A 19,571-nucleotide genomic window follows, 5' to 3' on the forward strand; every position below is an offset into this window, starting at 1 on the left:
AGGGTCTAATCCAGTTCATTCAATCAATAGAAACACAACCTTAGTTAAGTAGTTTAATCAAATGTCTCCACCTGGAAGTCCTTCTGGCCCTTCAAACTCAGAACTATCCAACAGGAAACTCAGCATCTTCTCACAAAACTTGCAACTCCCGAACAAGGGTGTCCTTGTCTTTTTGGCCATCCTCATATCATTTTAAGCCTGCTATGAATCTTTGACCTTAACCTATTTTCCAACATCCAGTCAATAACCTAAACATGTCCGGAATTTGAACTTCCTCTCCATTCCTACTGCTACTATCTCAGGCCCTTATTACCACCTAAGGCCTGGATGCTTGTGCTGCTCCCCCAAGTGGTCTCCCTTCCTCCAGCCTCATCTTCTGCCTTTAATTCATTTTGGACATTTGCTGTCAAATAACTCTTAATTGCCTAATTCTCCTGGTCCAAAAAACTCCAAGGGCTTTCCAATGTCTACTAGAAAATGTCAGATTTCTTAGACTAGTATGTAAAGGTCACTATTATCTGGCTCCAACTTAACATTCAAAGCTTAATTCCTATGATTCCCTTTCTTATATCTCAGTCTTCATTCAAACCCACACCTTTTTGTTCCCGTGCCCTCCCGACTACTGTGCCCTTTCCCATGTTTTTTCTTTTGCTTAGAATGCCCCACGCTATCTTCACAGATCCAAATCCCACCTGACCTTCAAGATCTAGCTCAAATGCCACCTTTTATATGAAGCATTTTCCAACTCAGTGTTCAACTAATATGTACCAAGTACCTATTTTGTACCAGGCACTGAGCTTAAGCTCTTAGAGACTAGGGCCTGCTCCCTTTCTCCTCCCCAGCGAAGAGCAAACTCTTTTCTCTGAGTTCTCATAGCAAATGGACATATTTGATGGTATGTAATATGGTTTTAGGAGGTCGGTAACGTTATTATACCCAGTCAAAGCTGAGGAAAGATGGGCTCAGCAAAGCTAAGCCGCTTTCCCAAAGTTGCGCAGCTTGTAAGTGGAGGAGTAAGACTAAAAACACCTAGGTTCAGAGCCTTCATTCTTTTTCTTTCACTGTGGTAAAATACGCATAACATAAAAGCTACCATCGTAGCCATTGTTCAAATGTACAGTTCAGTAGCATTAAGTATATTCACACTGTCGTGCAACCGATCTCCAGAACCCTTTCCATCTTGCAAAAATTTAACCCTTTCTATGGAGTACTCTATACCTCATATAAGGAGAAACATACAGGATTTGTCTTTTCATGACTGGATTATTTCAATTGGCACAATGTCCTCAAGGTTCATCCACGTGGTAGCACGTGTCACAATGTCCTTCCTTTTTAAGGCTGAATAATATACCATGGCGTGGATATACCACATTTATTTATCCATCATCTGCTGATGGACACGAGAGTGGCTTCTACCTTTTATATATTGTGAATAATGCTGCTGTGAACATGGGTGTATAAAAATCCATTTGAAAACTTGCTTTCAATTCTTTCGGGCATAAGTCCAGAAGCGGGATTGCTGGATCCTGTGGTAATTCTGTACTTTTTAATATTTTATTTATTCTTGAGAGAGAGAGAGAAGGAGGGAGGGAGGGAGGGAGGGGCAGAGAGAGGGAGACACAGATTCTGAAGCAGGGTCCAGGCTCTGAGCTGTCAGCACAGAGCCCGACGCAGGGCTAGAACTCACGAACCACAAGATCATGATCTGAGCCGAAGTTGGACACTTAACCGACTGAGCCACCCGGGAACCCCTGGTAATTCTATTTTTAATTTTTGAGGAGCTGCCATGCTATTACATAGCCTTTACTCTTCACCACTAATGACCTCCTGCTGTCATACGTGTTGCTCAGGGTGATATCAAGGAGGCCAGCATCTATCTGTCCTCTATAAAAGGTTCATTACCCATGACTCTTCGAACCAACAGGAAACTGGACCACTGCTAATTATTTCACTCCTAAGGAAGCAAACAAAGCAGGAAATAATTTCTATCAAATATCAAAATAAAATCACACAAAGGGAAGCTTTGTCTAAGATAATGTTCTGTCTAATGCGTATGGGTACGGTTGCAGATACCATATCACTTCCAAGAACTCTGAACTAGGTTACTTATGTTCTAGTCACTTCTCTGATAAAACTGTCTATGTGACTTTGGGCAAAGTCACCTTCGCCACTGCACCTCAGTTTGTTGGAACAGGTGACACTAAAAGGTATAGGGGTATGACCTGAGATGAGTTACTTCACCTCTCTGAACTTCATCTGTAAAACGGAGACAATGGTACAATTTACCTAATTTGGTTGCAAGAAAGGGTAAGTGAATGTCAAATGGTGTGATCCCAGGGGTGCCTGGGTGGCTCAGCCAGTTAAGCGTCCAACTCTTGATCTCGACTCAGGTCACGATCTCACGGTTCATGCGTTCATGCTTCATTCGGGGCTCTGCACTGACAGTGCAGAGCCTGCTTGGGATCTCTCTCTCTCCCTATCTCTCTGCCCCTCCCCTGCTCACGCTCTTTCTCACTCTCAAAATAAATGAAGAAAAAATGTTATTATCCCAGCGCCTGGCACATTGTTAAGTGTTCAGTAAAGAGAAGTCCCTATCATTATGATTACTTGCAAGATTCTATATGTAAGAGAAACATATTTAACTACCTAAAGGTTAAACATCTATGTTCACAGTAGCTTTATTTAGAATAGCCAAAAACTGTAAACAGGCCAGAGATCCTCCAAAGGGTAGACTGTTAAACAGCGGTACACCCATACCATGGAATACTGCTTAGCAATAACAAGGAACAAACTACTGATAACACACAACTTGGATGAATCCTAAGAGCATTATGCTGAGTGAAGAAAGCCAATCCCGAAAGGTCATACGCTGTATTATTTCATTTACACGAAATGTCCACAAAGACAAATCTGTAATACCAGATTAGTGACTGCCTGGGGCTACAGTGGGGGTGGGATGGGGAATAACAGTAAGCAGGCCTAAGGGATCTTAAGAGGTGATGAAAGTATTTTAAAACTGGACTGTGGTGAGGGTAGCGCTCGTATGTAAATTTACCTGGAGTCGTCAAACTGTATACTTAAAAATGGGTTATATATTTTATGTTCTGTACATTTTATATACAAATCCTATATTTTATATTTATATATATAATTATATATTTTATACATTGAAATGATACCTTTTACTTTATATATCGAAATGATACCTCTAAAAAACTTTTTTTAATTTTTTTTAACGTTTATCTATTTTTGAGACAGAGAGAGACAGAGCATGAACGGGGGAGGGTCAGAGAGAGGGAGACACAGAATCCGAAACAGGCTCCAGGCTCCAAGCTGTCAGCACACAGCCCGACGCGGGGCTCGAACCCACGGACCGCGAGATCGTGACCTGAGCCGAAGTCGGCCGCTTAACCGACTGAGCCACCCAGGCACCCCTAAAAAACTGTTTTTTAAAATATTCTATGTCTAAGCTGAATCTGTGCAACAGTAGTCTGTTGGAGTGCCAGAAACACTGAGGACTCTAAACCATTTTCAATTTTTCACTTACCGAAGGATGGGCTGCTATGTATCCGTGTGCGCTTTTATCTGAAAAGTAAAGATAAAGATGTCACCTTTATTTCATAAAGACTGCCTCATTTAGAGACCACAGTTAATAAAAAAAAAATAATAACCTATGCAGGTTTAACCTTTGACCAGAAGGAGATTCTCCAATTCGGTATTAAATACATGCTATGACAATGACATGATTTTTCTTTTCTGTTTTTAAAGTTTATTTATTTTGATGGGACGCCTGGGTGGCTCAGTCGGTTAAGCATCTGACTTCTGTTCAGGTCATGATCTGATGGCTCTGAGTTTGGGCCCCACATCAGGTTCTCTGCTGTCAGCGTAGTACCTGCTTCACATCCTCTCCCTCTCTTTCTCTGCCCTTCCCCTGCTAACTCACCCTCTCTCTCTCTAAAATCAATCAATCAATCAATCAATCAATCAAACTTATTTGAGAGAGAGAGAGAGAGCAAGGGAGGGGCAGAGAGAGAGGGAGAGAGAGGATCCCAAGTAGGCTCCACGCTGTCAGCACAGAGCCTGACGTGGGGCTCGATCCCACAAACTGTGAGATCATGACCTGAGCTGAAACCACGAGTCAGACGCTTAAGTGACTGAGCCACCCAGGCACCCCTCACTTTTCTTAAAATAGCTCACACCCCTGCATCCTTACTACACCATTTTATAGACCTTAATGAAGGCCTCCAGCGAATCTCATCCATATGGAAGAATATTGAGATCACCTACTCCTGATTGGTATGAACCTAGACATCTATATCCAGAATTTCTCCCCCACCTCCTTCTTCCTTATCCTCCTCTCTCCTTCTCCTTCCTCGCTTCTGCCCTCCCTTCCTTCCCTTCGATTTCTCTTCTCCCCACCTCCTCCTACCCTATTCCTTAGTTGCCACACTAGAGCATCCCAAAAATGTCTGGTGAGTTTCACTCAGCTCAGACAAATACTGGAATGATGCATTTTTGGTCTTGGTCGCCTGTAGTTCTACAGTGAACCTGGAGGACAGTTCTAGATTTCCTCACATTAAGCATTGCTTGATGTGTCACTAGGATCTCTTAGATATTTTACTCTATGTGGAAGACTAAATACCATGAAAAGCTCTCCTTGATTGCTTTTTTTCTTTTTTTGGTTTTCTCCACTGGAGAACGGCAGTTAAGCAATCTTCTCCATTAAAATTGCCCCATCGAGCAGGTGAATTGCTATATGCCTTAAGTTTGGGCTTTGACATTTGTTATGACCAAATGAGATGCTCCTCCCCTTCCAGGTGTGTCTTTGCACCATTCTTGAAGATATTTCAAGCCTGTCCTATATTTAAATCAATGCTGAGAGGTAGGGACGCTTTACAGCTGGGGCACTGATGATAGGATTCTCTCTCTCTCTCTTTTTTTTTTTTTTTAGACGTTATACAACTTACACAGTAAGTTGTTCTAGGGAGGCAACCCAGATCATCTTCCTCAAAACGCCAAAATATTGTTTGGTATATGTTTTTCAGTTGCGTATAGTACAAACTCGAACATCAAAGCTTCAAACAATGGCTGGGTCTACATGCTAGCAAATGAAGTCAAGATTTGGCAGAAATACGGTCATTTCGATTTCATATAAATAGACAGACATGATTTCCCTTTTTAGGTCTCATTTTGAGGTTGGATCAAAATAACCTGGCAACCATGAAATGTGTGCTGTATCATCATGGTACAATTCAATGAATCTAAAAGATAAAATAAACTTCGAGAGACCACGGTCTGGTCCATACACCTCTTATTTCACGAGCACATCACAGGGCCTGATCCTAAGTGACTAAGTGTCTTCTTCACTGAACAACATCCCTACTTGAGTTCTACGAACACCCAAGAAAATCTCCTAACATCAACTTCAACTCCCAAGCCATATTTCGATTTGCTTATGTTAAAGTCATTTGAAGAATGAACCAGAACTGACTTCGGACGCCCTCCAGGCATTCTGTTCTAATCCTGAGGCTCTGAGATCAGAATCACCTCTCTCTTTGATACCTCCGATGTACTCTTACCTCCGGATGTAAAGCTCATATATTTCTGGTTGTTGACGGTTTCTTTGGAATCGTAGAATTTGAGAACGTCTAGGACGGCTTGTGGATTCTTCTTCTGTTCCAGCTTTGTTATGTTGGAGGTTTGGAGTAACCGTGCCCACTGCTCAGGAATTCCCTGTGGACAACCAAAGGGAAAGAATGGCAGCTCAGAACATTCAGTAAGCTGCCTTTTCATGTTCCAGTAAAGTTCTTCACCAAGAAGCCCATGCTACCTGTAGGATTACACTTGGGAAACTGAAGTTACACTCTCGATTTAAAGTTAGTAACTTAACAATGCAATCATTCTCTTCTCTAATTAAAACACATAGGTAAAACTAGGATCCAACTTAAAAAGGGTGGGTGGGAGTATGACTGTGATAGAAAAAAAAAGCGCATGAAAATCACCTCCATATTAATTCTGCTCATCCATGAAATGATGTTTACGGCTTAGCTTATTTTTTCTGGCGACTCAGGGCAGACATAGCAAGACTTCTCTAAATTTGGGCACCGTATAGTATAGTGCAGATCAATGGATTTTGTATGACTGGAATAACATAAGCTCTTTCTGGGCACGTTGGAATCGGAGTTATCTTTCCGAATAAAAGAAAAGCCTCACCCTTGGTTCAGTTTATACTCTGTGATTACAAAATGTAATTTGGGGGAGGGGGTGTCAAGGGCTTTAATACAGAGGGGGACTGAGAGGAGACAAAAATAGAATAGCAGAGGAGCGATAACCACGGAGATGCAAAACGGTAACATTAACGCTGCTTTGGGCGTTCTCCCTGCAGCTTTCTCCTCTCCTCCCTCCGTCCCCTCCTCCCCACTTTGTTCATTGGCCACACAGAACCTGGGGACTGTGACAACCATGGCAAAGCCCTGTGAGAATTTGCAATCGTCTAAAGCATTTAGAGCACAGAGGAAGGGGTATTTGGAAATCTAACCAAGGACAATTGCACCAATTACATGGAAAGGTTAGTTGTGCCTTGAGGATTTTAGCATTCTTTCCTACACATTCAGCCTCCGGATGTCCCCATTTCATAATCGTCCGCCCTCCAAGAGCGACTTGGAGCGAGAGACAGACACATCATTCCTGAAGTGCATCTAGACCCAATTTGTGCGGCTTTGTCCTACGAAGTCTCGGCAAAACAATGTGTGACGTGGGCCTCCAGAGTTTGGGAATGACAACAAAAAAGTGATATAAGCCAAGCAACAACTCTACTGCACACACATGAACCTGCTGCTGCAGTGCTATGACATCTCAAAGAAGCACTTTGATGCAAGCTTCTTTTGGGCCTGTGACGCACCTCTGGGAGCTTCCCTGGGCACATCTGTGAGCCATAGAGATCTGGCTGTAATGGACGTAAATAAAGAAAGAAAAGAAAGTTAAAACAGAATGCGGGACAACTGAGAAGGTGGGAGGAGATGAAACCAATGGGTCTGGATGGGGGAGGGGGGTAATCCCTTCTAAAGTGGGGCGGTTATGAAAATAGAGAGGCATTAACTAAATCAGGGGCAGGACAGATTTAAGAAAACAGAGAAAACGACAATGTTCTACGGAGTGGATGCGTAATTCCACTTTTGGCCAGATGCGTCCTCCATAAATATGCAATAATAAGAATTACCATTAAATGACTGGAGAGATTACCAAAAGGCGAAAACATGACTTCGGGGGTGGGGGAGGGAAGAAGGATGGCATCGTGAAAAGCTTTGACAATAATTTGTAAGTTGTATTTACAACCGGGTGATCACAGGTAGCCAGGGGCCATGTGATGAACTTACAAATTTCAGTTCCCAATTCTGGTTCACCATTTTCAGCTTCGCGTGGGAAGTGTCTGTGTGGCTACAACTGAAAGGGTGGCTACGTGGGGACGCTAGATTCAACTTCATTCCCATCGATGTGACTCTTCTGTACTTTGTAGTTAAAGTCGTGGCCGGTGTCACGAAAACTAGATTAAGGATTTCCCACACAGCCAGACTCGGCCTTTGAGTTCCTTTAGACCAGGGGCAGGGAAACCATTTCATTTCAAACCATATATGAGTAATTGCCATGTTAATGCTACAGCTCTGAAGTCTCACTCCCCACAAAAGAAGACCAGAGAAAAGATAACAGCTTTGTCCAAATAAAGCTATTGTCTCCAGTGCTACAGAAACATGCTTTGACCCAACTGGTTCGATTCGGGACATGGGTCTTTGATTCCTGGCATTTGGGGTTACTCCAAGCACAGTGAAAATGACACTTTTACATGCATTAATCACGCAATTTGATGCTAAAGCCTTAAGCCAAATATTTGAACTCAGGAGCCCATGCATGATCCCAGTTCTGATTCTAAGTGCAATTAATAGCATTTGGTTAATACTATAATGGCCAAAGGAGTTATTAAGTGTTACGAAACCAGGTATGCGTTGCACATAACCACTAGAGCAGACATCACTGGCATGGTCATTACCGTAATTATTAGAATATTTGCAGTTATTATACATTCTCATGGCACTTCTAAACTTTTGTGATAAACAAATGTCTGGAGATCACTAGACAGCAGGAAAACATGCTGCCAATTGCAGAAGATCCTTCAGACAACTGTACTTACCACATGGCTACACTGCTGACACAATTTCTTTTGTCTTTTGTAAGTTGAGATAAACTAGTAGTTCATCAATGAAACCTGACCCTTAAATTTGAATGTCTGCCACAGAGGCACATAATCAGAAAGCCATCTCATTACTCCAAATTGACGTACAAATCCCAAAAGTTAAGACAGCTAATGGAGGCCTAGACGTATGAGCATCAGAAGCAGGAGCACATATCAATGCCTCACCACGTGTACAATAACGACCAGATGTACGACAAGCTGGGGATTGTCCCGTGTAGCCCAGGAGAATGGCAGCATGATACGACAGGCCAAGCATTTATCTTATCATAAGAAATGATCATTTATATCACTCATACCATTTTTCCCTCTGATTGACTTGAAGCGACCGTCACAGGTCGAGAGGTCTGGAAGGGGGAGTTCTAAAGTATTTGGGACAAAAATGGCAATATAAAGGGTAAGGACTTGTAATAGTTCGGTACCCCAAATCTCACCTCCCAACCTAATTTTAATCTCAGGGTCCAAGAGTGTACCCAGGTACACAAGATTACATGGGCCAGCTAGCCATAGGACAATGACAGGCCCTTGTAAGACAACTGAACGACACAGTTCAACAGATGGCTCAAAATCCAACCTAAGCCACCGCAGTGATCAAATTCAGTAATATGCCCCTCCCCCTTCTGCACGCACACACGTGCGCGCGCGCACACACACACACACACACACACACACACACACACAATAAGTGAGTGGTACCAGGGCAGATAGGACCCAATTTTAAATGCTACCAACAAAATGATTTTAAAAGCTCTTGATCATTATGGTAGTTTTTCAAGTTAGGAAATGTAAACCATCGGTGAAGATAGTAAAAAAGGGAAGAATTTGGCGTCTTTAAATATGACGGGCGGACAAGCAGTTTTGAAAGATCATCAAGAGGCCAACAGTGCATCAGATACCCAAATTTAGCCAGTGTCTTATCTGTATATTTCAAAGGACTTCTAACAACTGACTGCATCCAAACAGATGCTTTATTTTAAATTGGGCTTGGGGGACCAAGGGGCAGATGTTTTGGTTTGGTTCAATTGCATCGAACAGGTTGTTCACAACTGGAAAGCCTGCCCATCACATAACCCACCCACCCCACCCTCTCTGGTTGGTTCTTTGGGTTCTAACTGACAGCGAAGTGAAGATGTGGTCAGCAAGATGATGGTGACTCACTTTCCTTCATTTCCATTCAGAACCCCAAAAGAACAAAGAAGGAGCTAAAGATAGATCGTATCTTAAGATGTCAAGCAAGTTGGAAAGAGCAGAAGAAATAAAAAAAAATTGGAAAGGAACCAGAATGTCACATGAGAACAGCAGAGGAGAAAGCTTTCACATCAGACCACAGAAAGGAAGAGAAAAGAAAAACATGGCATGACTGCAATAAAACCTAAGAGCAGTTTAAACAGAAGAAAAGCAACATAGAAAACAAAAAAAGGTCCGAGCTAGAAACATAATGTTCTTAAAATAAAAACAGGGAAGAGTTATTAGACAAAATTTATAGTTTAAGTGCTTTTACTGTTTTGAATGTCAAAAAGTCAGCTTATAAAAATTATTATTATTATTATTATTATTATTATTAGTGGTGATGGTGGTAGTTGCAGTGGAGTCAGTAAGGTTATATTTCCGAAGTGCAGCTAAGAGAATATCCTCAAATACAGTAAAGAACAGCAGCCAGACTCAAACTCAAAGCCATTTGAATAATGTCTCTGACTCCAGTAACGAAATTGGTTAAATCCTACCGGTATCTCGACTTTATCAATGACAGTACCTCTTTCTGTTCTCTTCTGCTTGCTACTGAGAGCATAGAAATAATCAGCTCACATCACTTTACAAGGCCAAGATGTTGACTCAGTTTCGATTTTATTCTCGTATTGCTTACTTCCAGAAAAAAATAAAAAGTAATTTGGCTGTCAATTCAGAGACCTTGGTTTGCTTCTCCAAAGCAAGTTAATGTGTCCCCCTCTCTTTTTTGTTCACTTATTCATATGACAGTCTACTCACTAACCATCAAGTTTTAAAAACAGAAACTTCAATTATTTAATATCTAAAATTATCTCTGGTTTAAGAACCCAAGAATCAGTGGTGATGATACCATCGAAGATTTTTTTTTTCTGAAGGCATTCAAAATTACTCGTTATCTCAGAATGTACATTTTTATTGAGATCCTTACTAGGATGGAAAAAGGTAGTTGATCCTCCTGGGGACATATTTCTAGCCACATCTTTTCCTTCATCCATCTAAAGACAAATATGCCAGATCTTAAAAAAATATATCCAAAGAAAGGCTGAATCTACAGCTATGGTCTTTCTGGTGAATTCTTACTGATATTAATTGTGGACTGTATATCTATAAAGCACATGACCACTATAGCACATGTTTTATATCCATAAATATTCTTCCCGAAACATGGGGTTTGCTGTTTTGAATGTCTATAAAATACACCCGTTAATAAGTCTAAAGATAAGCTATGTTCTTGGAATCAAAGCGGAGAACAGGTCGATTTTACAGAGATTTTTGGTTAGCTTGGTTCGCTGATCTGGGTAATCCAGATTCCAATGTAAAGCCCAAATTATTCAGATAGGCTGTCTTCGCTGGTCAAGTTGAATCCATGATTCTCTGATTCACTTCAAACAATAAAGCGCAGACTCAACAGACTAACTGCGATCAGACATTTTTATAATGGACAAAATAATTTTACCAGTACTCTTGCCACTCTCTAGTTCCACCTGTGATTGTCTCTGTCTGTGTCCATGTCTGTGACATGGAAATGCTTTCTTGAAACCTATTTTCACAAAGGAACTTTTCATGGCTTGCAAAACAAAATAAGGAGCTTACTTACAGTGAACTCCCCGGTGACTGCGTCAAACCCCACATGAATCGTATGTTCAAAGTCTGAAGGAAGAGAGATCTCTGGGCGTTCTTTCTCTTTCTTCTTATTGGCTAAAGGCAAAATGTTAACATGTATTTATTTGGGCTATAGTTTTGTCATCCATAAGTTGTACAATTTGGTTCATGAAAACAGTTACAAAGGTGAAAGACAATCGATTCCAACACAACTTTCACAGTATTCCACTCCAGAAATTACAATTTCATTTGCAGAATTAGCTGAGAGTTTGACAAAAACGTTACATCCCCATAATTTACAAATTTCCAAAATCCAATTCAAACAAAACTTGTGGTCAAACTGATTTATCTCCTTTACCAGTCGAATAATGTAACCAGTAGGTATCTAGGTAGATTGTGCTCAACTGGCTTTGTTGGATCAAATAGGACTTACTGAAGAAGAAATTCATTATGCTCAAGTCAAGCTAAGGCTTACTGTTAGAACGGACGGACGAAGGGGAAAATGCTGAAGCTATCCATAAAAGTGTTATGAACTATTTCCATGTCAACCATAGCTGAGTACCAAGCAGCTAGAACTTGTTTAATTTACACGTTTACATTATGAAGCATAGAAGCTTGGTCTTCTTCCAATGAGAACACTATTGCAGATCAATCATGTCACAAATCTTTATCTTTAAAAATGTTTTTAATCATTTCCTACCCAGCACTTTGTTAGTAAAAGCAAACACACAAATCACTGCTTTCTGCTGAATTAATTTTATTTAGTTCTCAGTAACCTCAAACCAATGCCTTGGTTTACACATTCTAGTCTGTAGCTCTTTTTCCATGTCCCTGATATATTCTGTCATATTAGCCACTCAAAATCATTGTCCTCAAGTAGCAGGTTTTTCATAGTGACACAATTGTAAATGAGCACATCCCCAGTTAATATGTCAAAAGCCTTTAAAGATATCACCACTGGAGAGATCAAGTTGGGAACTGTAATGAAATTAGTTTATCCTGAAATAGATTCCAGGAGGAAGTCGCTGCGGAAATGTAAAATGGCATCAAGTAGATTCCCTAATAGGCATATAAACAGATCTGAGAATGTGACTTTGATCAGGGTACATCTCACACTCAAAAATAATAATAATAATAATAATAATAACAATAATAATAATAATACTCACCCTCCTAATAATGGGAAAGTCAGCATGGTTTGCCCAATTGAAACCAGTCAACCTCAGAAATGCCCAGGGTGGCCAATTTAGAACATTCTGGTTCAAATAGATATTTCCTTGGCCTGAATTTCAGACAACATTCAATTAACCATATTATGGATTACTGGTTTTGTGGGTTACCCAGGAGAAATTTTAGATTCAAAACCTTTCGTGTTCAAATGTCATTTTTATGGCTTCTTTTTTCTTTCTACCCTCTCTCTCTGCTCCCTATCTCCAGCCAGAGGACAGAGATATGGGGAAAAAATATGGAAATTCAAGTAGTAAGAAGAGTAGGACACAGGATTAGGAAAGAAAGGCTGGAGGTAGGGGGTTGCGGGGGGGGGGGGGGGACAAGGGTCACTCAGTGCCTCTGCCTGGCCATAGAACACATTTAGGACTCATTTTGAAAAGTACCTATGTGCCATCTAAACTTCAGTACAGATGTCAGTTTTGCAGCAAGCCTACTTTATTGAATATTATCGTAACCTAACAGTGAAGCGTAGAGGTTTTTTTGTTGGTGTTCCTACTTCGCTGCATGTTTTTGCACCATGGCTACCAACTCCCCCTTGTTTGACTGCCATGTTTCCTTGTTCAGAACCACCACAGGTGCCCTAGATACTCCTGTGATCATTCCCTTGTTTTGCCTCTTCCCTGCCCTCCCGTCCATATTGGACATAAGTTGACTACCTCTCTATTTCCTTGACAACATGGTCTGATTCTCCTCCCTTGGTGACTGTTATTTATTTGATTGGCATTGCTTCCCCTTCTGCCTTTTGTAATGCGGTCTTTGGCCTTTAACAATTCCTTCTTGAAACTCATTCCTCATAGATGGCATCCACTCCCAGATACTATTCCCTAATCTGTGGTTGGCAGGAGTAGATCCAGATACTGTGGGACCAAACACTTTATACAATTTGAGAAGAACAGGCCCGTTTAAGTAAAAACAATATGAAATTGCCTAGGGCCCCTCCTAGGGCCTTGGAAGAGCCCCAGGCAAGTGAGGAACTCTAAAGAGGTTTTATTCACTTTATAGTTCATCTACTCCTGGTGGTTGGTGACTTTCTTGGGGTCAAAGACCACTTTGAAAAATCTTTAGAAAGCTGTGGAGTTCCTGCCCATAAAATGTACTGCACACATCTACCCAATTCTGCATATAATTTCAGAGGTTCAAAACTCCCCTGGGCTCCAGGATGAGAACTTGTAGCTTAATCTATGTCTTCAATCATTGCATCAACTTGCACTCATGATCTCTCTTACCAGTAGTCTCTCCCTACTTTCCATTAGTATTGACTGAATGTTTGAACCATGTTGACTTGGACATAAACACTCTACCTGAGCTGATCTATATGAATTGGCTTAATGGAGTCACTCTAGAAGACCAAGGCTCTAGAAGGTAAGGATCGCCAGTCCCTTACCACCCTAATAATGCCATTCCCTTCACTCAGGGCTAAGCATAACGAAGGCAGGAAGGAAGCCCAAACTTGCCCTTCCTCCAATGTCCATGTTCTCTCAGTGAAATGACACCACTAACCACCCAGATCAGAGAAGGATTCAGACTTCAGATACCTCCTCCTTTGGGAGGCCCTGAGCAATGAAAAGATTATGACCCCCCCCCCCCACACACAGGTAATTCAAATAAAAATACTAAAGCGTAAAAAGGTAAGAAAGTCCAAAAAGTTCTTATGTGCCTATGATGGTTAGGTCTTTCTAAAAACTACATGTACAAAATAAATATGTGGCCATGTTTGGGGTGCCCCTAATTTGCTGGGCCCACAGCACCTGCTTATTCTGGCTATTAGGTAATTTGGCACTGGCCCAACTGCCCAAGCCATAAACTTGGGAGCTTCTTTGACTCCCACTGTATTTCTATCTGAATTGGTCACCAAGTTATATTCTATCTCCTAGACTCATCTCGAATCCATCATCTTCCTTTCGTCCGCACACACCATTACCTCAGTCCAAGGTGCTAGCATTTCTCACCTAGTCTTATTGCCTCCAATCTTGTCGCCTGTAATTCATTACTTTGTGGCCAGAGTAACCTGTGAAATATACAAATCTGACCACATTTCCGCCCTTATTATTCTTAAATGGCTCCCCATTACCCATATGGTAAAAGTTCATGCTTGTTGGCATGCTACCCAAGGACCTCCAGGATCTGCCCCCAGCTTTCCTCTCCATCGTCTATTCTTGCCATAGCCCCCACTGTCCCACACCCATGTCAGGCTCCCCAAACTGCTGGATTTTCTCTTACTGCCAAAATTTCATGCTAGGCTAAGGCCTGGAAAGTCTTATCTCTTACCATGATTCCTCCCCCTACCTCCTGCACTTTGGGTGGATAACTCCCAGTAGTCCTTACTCTTCACTCTTGGGCTTCCTCTTCTTTGGCAAGTCTTGTCCTGTCCTCCCTCTGCAGACAAAGCTAAATGCCCTTCTCTTCATGCTCCCACAGACCTGTCCAGGGCAAACTCTGAGCTTGGCACGTGTCAACACTGGAGACTTTACGTACTTGTTGCCCTAGCTAAAACTGAGATACTTGACATCAAAGCCTATATTTTATTCATTCTCACATTCCCTAGCACCTGGCTTATGTCTGTACACTTAATGATTATCACTTATGGAATATTCACTTAATCTCTACCACAGTCACATTAGGTAGGCCTTATGATTATGGTTTAATTATTGTTCTCTACATAAGGAAAATGAGAGTGAGGTTCAACCACATACCCAGGGTTATACAGCTGGCAGGTATCAGAGCCAGAGTTTGAACCAAGGGCCTGTGTCTCTAGAACCTAAGTTCTTAATAGTTACACTATTTACTATTCGGGAACATTAAAAAAAAAACTCAACATTTTTGAGTCCTCGTCTTCAGAAAATGTTTAGTATTGAAAGAAGCGTAGATGAGAATTTTTTGTCTTTTGTTCTTTTCAGGAACACGAAAACATATCTCCTCCAGAAAATTCTGCTGAGCATTGGTCGTTTACATTAACATTCTGTCTAACCTGAATCTTGGGTTGATAAGACTCAGCTTGATCAGCTCTGGGTTGATATCTGCAGAGAGCAGAAGCCCAAATGAGTACTACTTTCTAAGGGTATCACCCATGTACTACTGGAACACAGCATGAAGGCCACATCATAGACAGCAAAGTGTTTCGCCCTGGGACCCTCTGGGTGTACATGAGTTCTCATTCCAGGGGCCAGCGAACCCCTCCAGAGTCTCTCATCCTGACATCTCTCTCCATTCCACCACCTTTTAAAGAAAAAGAAAAAGCCCCTCTAATAATCTATCATCTCCTATACACCTTACCCCAATCAGTATTCTGCATTTCCCCAGTGGCTACAGCTTGCCCCATTACCAATACCCCTACACCTTCAACCTCTTCATTAAATGTTCTCTTCACTTCTTGCCTCCTTTTCCCAAAATTCACAGTGCATCACTCTCATCTGGGAAACTTATGAGAGAGAAGAGAGAGAGATATTAGAGCCTCACCCCCAGAGATTCAGATTCAGTTATTCTGGGGGAGACCCCAGCACCTTTAATGTTTAAAGCTCTTCAGGTATTTCCATTAATCAACTTGGGTGAAGGGGCGACTGGGTGGCTCAGTCAGTTAAGCTTCCGACTTTGGCTCAGGTCATGATCTCACGGTTCATGAGTTCAAGCCCTGCATCAGGCTCGGTGCTGACAGCTTTAGCCTGGAGCCTGCCTCGGATTCTGTTGTCACCCTCTCTCTCTGCCCTTCCCCCACTCGTTCTCTCTCGTTCTCGTTCTCTCTCTCTCTCTCTCTCTCTCTCCTCGCTCTCAAAAATAAATAAACATTTAAAAAAAGCAACTGGGGTGGAGAAAAACAACTTTAAATTCTACCCTCCAAGGAGGCTACCACTTCCTCAAATCATTCTGATGGATGCTTCTCATTCGTCCCCATCCAATGTCCTTAGGCCTGGAAGAATGGGGGAGGGCAGGGTTGCCCGCTTGTCATTCCAACCCATTTATCTGAGATCAGTACTTCTGCACTTGCCTACAAAGCCCCCTCCTTTGAGGTTATTGCCATTAAGTGCTCCCTGTCTAAGTCCCCTTATCCATTGAGGACTTGGGCTCCCAGTCTTCCTTCCTTCCCTCAATGCTGACATTGCTCTGTGAAACATGATACATGAGTAGACACTTCTTTCACACTCTTTCCTTTTAACTCCTTGGCCTCCCTCATTTCTAATGAATTTCAGCTCCCTCTGACTTCAGTCTACTCCCATGGCCACCACTAACGCAGGGGTTCTCAACCAAGGCTGCTCATCAGAATAACCGGTCGAGTTCCATGGAAGACCAGTGTCTAAGGCCCACCCAGGACCTACTGTAGCAGGATTTCTGGGGGTGGGACCTAGGCAAATGATTTTCTAAGCTCCATAGATGATGTGCAGATGGAGTGGAGGACCAAAGGTACCCCAGGCCTTTTCAATATCCAGAATGACCCTTTCATTGAAATATTAAACTCCGTTATCCCAGCCTCCCATCCTTCTAGCCCTCTCTTTCCAGCCCTTAATCCTATTTTGTTTTTTTTATCTCAATAAAGCCTCTAGTTTTTGGATCCCTCCATTTTTAGCCAAGTTCCTAGCTTTCTCCTGCCTAGACTCTTTCATCCATCATTTAAAATTTAAGTTTCTTTATTTGAGAGAAAGAGCGCACGTGAGTGGGGCGGGGGGGGGGGGCAGAGACAGAGGGAAAGAGAGAGAATCCCAAGCAGGCTCTGTGCTGTCACTGCAGAGTCTGATACAGGGTTTGAACTCACGAACTGTGATATCAAGACCTGAGCTGAAATCAAGAGTTGGATGCTTAACCGGCTGAGTCACCCAGGCACCGGTGCTTCATTATGTAAATTGCTCTTAAGCCACTGCCCTGGAAGCAGTGCCGCCCTTTGACCTGCTCTTGCAATTCTCCTACAAAAACCTACTCTGATACAATCCAACCATGAAACCTCCTCTTCTATACTGAGGCTGATGAGTTGTTGGAGGAAAAAAAATTACACAGCCATGCAGATTGGTTCATACTACAAAAGTCAGAGATCATAGTTGGGTCATTGATGGCACGTGACAATATTCTTTTTACCCGTCACCAACTTCCTTTCCCACTTATTCTTACTGAATATTCCAGAATGTTTCCACTTTACCCAAACATCTGCCTCACCCTCTCCTCCTTGACTTTCCACATATGAAATTCCTTCTACTTCACTGAGAAAACTGGAGGCCATCAGTTTGGAACTCCTCTGACTTCGCTTCCTCTCCCATTCCAGTTGGGTTGATCTCCCTCAGTAACATCTTCTCATGTCTCACTGGAAGCAATGTTCCCTCCTTCTGCCTAAGGTTTATTCCTTCACTGGTGCTTTAGACGCCAGTCCCTGTCACTTCTCCAAGAGTCTAACACCACCAATTATTGCCTATTATTCTTGTATCTTCGATCGCTCCCTCTCTACTGACGCTTCCTATCTGGCCTCTAAGACCTGCTGAGATCTCTTTTGTTGTTAAAAATTAAAACCCTCTGCCACCTCACAACTTTCTCTCACTGCCACAGTCTCTCAGCCTTGCCTTCTTTGGCATAAATTTCTTGAAAAGGCAACGTAGGCTTCCTTAACCCGCACTCTCCAAACCATTGCAACAAGTCTCTGAGGTCTCAAATTAATCTCCTCCTTGAAAATGCCCACTTTCCAGTCCTTACAATCGCTGACCTCTCAGGCAAAACTGACATTGCTGACAATGAAGTTCATGAAACTAAATCCTTGCTGCCATCTTTCACACAATCCTTTCCTAGAGCCTGTTCCTGCATTTCTGGGTCTTCCATTGACTCTAAACGGTAGTTCCCAGGAGCTGTCTGAAGTCCTCATCTCTTCTTACCAACATGCTTCGCCTTTCAGTCACCTCACCTACTTGTATGGTTTCCCATCTACACTAGTGACTCCCTGTATGTCTGTCCAGCCCTGACCTCTCTGCTGTATCCTGACCCCATGGAGTTGCATTTTGAACAGCTCTATCTGGATGCCTCACAAACCCCTCACTCTAAATATTTTCAAAAGTAAACAAATTCTCTGTCTTCTCCCATGTGAAGCAAGAAATTACAACCCCTCCTGTGTTCCCTACCTCACCCTCCTCCAGTTTCTCATCATCTGCTTGGTTTCCTAGCTCTGTTAAGGCTTCCTCCTGAGTATTCCCTCTGCATTGTCCTTTTCTGCTCTTACTGATACTGGCTCTTAGGCCAGGCACTGTCATTTTTCACCTACTTAACTCCAACAGCTTGATGTGTCTCCTTCCATTCCCCCCCCCCTTCACGCAATCCGTTCTTCTCCTGGGGCTAGAGTGAGATTTTGAAACACAAATCTGATACCGTTACTCTGCTTCAATGCTTCCCCATTGGCTTCAAAATCAAATTCAAAGCCCTTAGCATGGCATATACAAGCCCTCCAGGATACTGTCCCAAATTACTTCCGTGGCCCCATCTCCCACCCCTCTCCCACCCCCAATCAATGCACTAGCTATTCGGAACTACTTGTAGTTGAATTCAGAGAGCCTCAACTAACAATGTGTCATGCCTGCCTTCATAATGCTGCTCCTTCTATCTAGAAGACCACCTATCCCTTACATGGCGAGTTCTACTCCTCCTTTAAGACTCACCTCGGTTCAGTGGTCACTTCCTCCAAGAACACCTCTCTAAATTCCCCTCAGTCTTGAACAGATGCCCTTCCTCAGTGCCCACTTCTATATCGCACTTACCACGCTAAACTCTCATCATTGACTGACTTGTCTGGGTCCCTCGCTAGGCCATCAGATCCTTAAAGGCAGGAACTGGGACTTCTTCACCTTTGTAACCCAACATCTATCTTAACACAGTACCCAATTCAATAAATATTTGATGAATAAGCAAATGAACAAATCAATGAATGGATGAATGACCTTCATTATATGAAATGAGACCCAATATCTGGAGACAGGTCATGCCTATCTGCCATTATGTGTTCATGGATGAGGAGACAATGGTCCAGGTTCCCTAAAAATTCCTTAGGGAGGAAGGGTATGTTTTAACATACTTGTTATATAGCTGAAGATGATGGTGGCAGCAATGTTGCTGTTTTTCCTCAACAGTGGGGATGACTCTGCACTCATTCAGGCATACCTCTTGCCAGGTGCCACTCCGGGGCCAAATGCATATGTTGGCAACACAGTTGGACAGGGTTCAAGGTACAGCAAAGCACCCAATTCTCCCCCAGATGAAATCCCTGGATGGCGCTATGCTTGCCTTCTCAAAGTGTTTTAGAAGACTGACA

The 19,571-nt window shown here is 42.4% G+C and overlaps 1 protein-coding gene across 20 annotated transcripts in view; it reads right to left on the reverse strand.

The window, feature by feature from the left end:
• PAK3 (p21 (RAC1) activated kinase 3) overlaps positions 1-19,571 on the reverse strand; it is a 251,199-nt gene that overhangs the window by 60,772 nt on the left and 170,856 nt on the right. For 18 of the 20 annotated variants that reach the window (XM_019426867.2, XM_053891251.1, XM_053891249.1 and 15 more), the window contains 5 exons: positions 11,070-11,170; positions 8,545-8,607; positions 6,902-6,946; positions 5,580-5,733; positions 3,548-3,585 (listed from right to left, as the gene is read on the reverse strand). In XM_019426867.2, coding sequence (XP_019282412.1) covers positions 3,548-3,585; positions 5,580-5,733; positions 6,902-6,946; positions 8,545-8,607; positions 11,070-11,170 — 401 coding nt within the window. The remainder of the gene's footprint in view (positions 1-3,547; positions 3,586-5,579; positions 5,734-6,901; positions 6,947-8,544; positions 8,608-11,069; positions 11,171-19,571) is intronic. The other 2 variants (XM_053891253.1, XM_053891254.1) reach the window with 2 other exon arrangements.

Source organism: Panthera pardus, unplaced genomic scaffold, assembly GCF_024362965.1.
Source record: "Panthera pardus isolate Hobbes unplaced genomic scaffold, ASM2436296v1 HiC_scaffold_27, whole genome shotgun sequence".
Taxonomy (NCBI): domain Eukaryota; kingdom Metazoa; phylum Chordata; class Mammalia; order Carnivora; family Felidae; genus Panthera; species Panthera pardus.